Source organism: Palaemon carinicauda, unplaced genomic scaffold, assembly GCF_036898095.1.
Source record: "Palaemon carinicauda isolate YSFRI2023 unplaced genomic scaffold, ASM3689809v2 scaffold3828, whole genome shotgun sequence".
In the NCBI taxonomy this organism is placed as follows: Eukaryota; Metazoa; Arthropoda; class Malacostraca; order Decapoda; family Palaemonidae; genus Palaemon; species Palaemon carinicauda.
This window is the reverse complement of record NW_027171499.1, coordinates 2,713-5,000: the sequence shown is the minus strand read 5'-3', so window position 1 is coordinate 5,000 and position 2,288 is coordinate 2,713. Positions and strand designations below refer to the sequence as shown.

The following is a 2,288-nucleotide window of genomic DNA, read 5'->3' as shown; positions in this document are numbered from 1 at the left end:
CACTAGAGTTAAAATATTCAAGTTCTTCAGCAAAATAACATCCCTGGTCCCTGGACAGCAACAATCTACTAGCCTCTGCAAAAAAATTATGATCACTGCGAAAAGCCTTTAAATGGTTAAATTTGTCAGGATCCCTAGCCATCACCTTAATTTTCAGCTTATTGACAAACAATAAAACATTGCGATAAATCAAAATTAATCTATGAAAGCTAGAAACTCTTGAAGTCATCTGAAAATGTTCAATTTCTATATCCTTACTACTAATGTAGGCACCCAAACTGTTTACTGGTATCTGAATATCCATTTTGGGATCTGGTACCACAAACTCCAAAGTATCCTTACTATGTTCCATTCTTGGAGCATTTACAAGGTCTGGACCTGTAAGGTAGTTAGTTTTCATTAGTGATTTATAAGAGAGACAACGTGTAATACAATCCCCGGGATTTTCTTCTCCAGATACAAACGAAAATATAACTGGGTGTTTTAAGCACAGTTCACTAATCTCGTGTAACCTGTTTTTCACATACACAGAACATTTCTGTAGTTTATCAAGATTGTGAGTGTGCGAATATATCCAAGATAAAGCTACAAGGCTATCTGAATAAACCCTTAATTCCTGAATCTTAATAGGTTTAATGCAAGAGGGACCCGATAATTCTTTGTATAAATCTAAGAGACATTCCACTGCTAAGGCAATACTTTGTAGTTCAAGGGAAGGCATACTTTTAGATTGAAGGTTTTTTCCTACCATACGATTTTTGCAAAAGCAAAACTTAGCTTACCTGTGGAAATACACTGTATGTATATCACTACTCCAAATATACATTTGCTACTGTCAGAATAAGCTATCAGCTTGTAAGTGTCATCTCTGCTTCCCGCAAACCTAGGAACTTTGATGACAGGAGCAGCATTTGCTTGCTTAGCAATATTTTGCCATTCTCTCGAACGTTCTTTATCCAGTGCTTGATCCCAACTCAAGTGTTGATCACATTGTAATCTGTGTAGGAAGAGCCTGCTTCTATTAAGTAAAGGGCCATTAAAATTATAAAGATCATACTGCGACGCAATAGTACGTAAAACTTCCCTCTTGGTATTGGCCTTAATGTCAAGATTTATGGGCTTGGTGGATAAACAGTCCTTTTCCCGATCCCACACTAAACCAAGCAACTTTACGTTCCTATCAGTCTTAACCTCATTCTCTGAATCTATGATTTCTTGCAAATTAGAATCATTTGTTATGAACTGTTGTAACCTAAAATGGTAGGGTTCAAAAATACCTTTAACCTGTTTATAGGCCCATTCAAGTTCAGCAGAAGAATCAAAAGCAATGGCACAGTTGTCCATATAACTCAACTGATATATCAGTTTTTTGAGTTCGACCAGAGACTTACTTTCATCATCAATATCGAGGATCAAAATCTTATACAAAGCTAACATTAGCAGTGCTGGACTACATCTTAATCCAAAACTTAGCCTAACATTCTTAAAAGCTACAATAGTATAGTCTTTCTTTTCTACATCACGGAACCATAAACAAAGTAACCTGTTACTGTCCACGTCGTTTAAAGATAAATTATTAAAGGCCTGACAAATATCGAAACACAGCAAATTAAATCCAAACCTCAGATGCAATAATGCTGCTACAATCTTTTGATTTAAAGTAGGGCCTGGAAAAATGGCTTGGTTGTGACTAATTGTTAGTCCCCCACCCTTACTCTTTTGGCAAAGATTAGAGAGGTACACAACTCTACATTTAGTAGTTTCCCTGTTCAATTTAAATACACCCATGTGGGGAAGGAAACTGTGACTTGGGTGTTCTTCTAGGAACTGGGGAAGATTGTCAATTCTCTGAATTATTCCACTCTTTAACTGGTCTTTAAATACTTTGTCCATAAGGGATAATTTATTTTCGTCTTTTTGAAGTTTCTTCAAATTAGATTTTAACACCATTAAAGCCAACTCATAATTTGTACCCAATAGATGAGCCACCTTAAAATTCCACAAAAGAGGGACTACAATCCTACCATCACCATCTCTTACCATATTATCAAGGGCATACTTTACTAGCTTGTTATTAAGCTCTGAATCTTCAGCTTCTGGGCCTCCGTTACTCATGTTCGTGTACCTGGAACAATTCTCCTCCAAAACATGGTTTAATGCTTTTTCAAGCTGAGATTCTATAAGGTTTCCCTTCTCGTCCAATATGGAAAATTCTGTAGGGAGTAAACTTTCTTCAATGGTAAGGTCAGATAAAAGACAACTGTTAATATTCATATCAATATTGAACT

At 36.1% G+C, this 2,288-nt stretch overlaps 1 protein-coding gene across 1 annotated transcript in view; it reads right to left on the bottom strand.

Annotated features, from left to right (window-relative positions):
* The window catches only part of LOC137636769 (uncharacterized), a 3,084-nt gene extending 2,568 nt beyond the window's left edge, over window positions 1-516 (bottom strand). Inside the window, exon 1 of the mRNA XM_068369143.1 lies at window positions 1-516. This exon is cut by the window's left edge and continues 2,193 nt beyond it. Within this exon, the coding sequence (XP_068225244.1) occupies window positions 1-400 (400 nt within the window). The 5' untranslated portion in view covers window positions 401-516.
* Window positions 517-2,288: the final 1,772 nt, after the last annotated feature.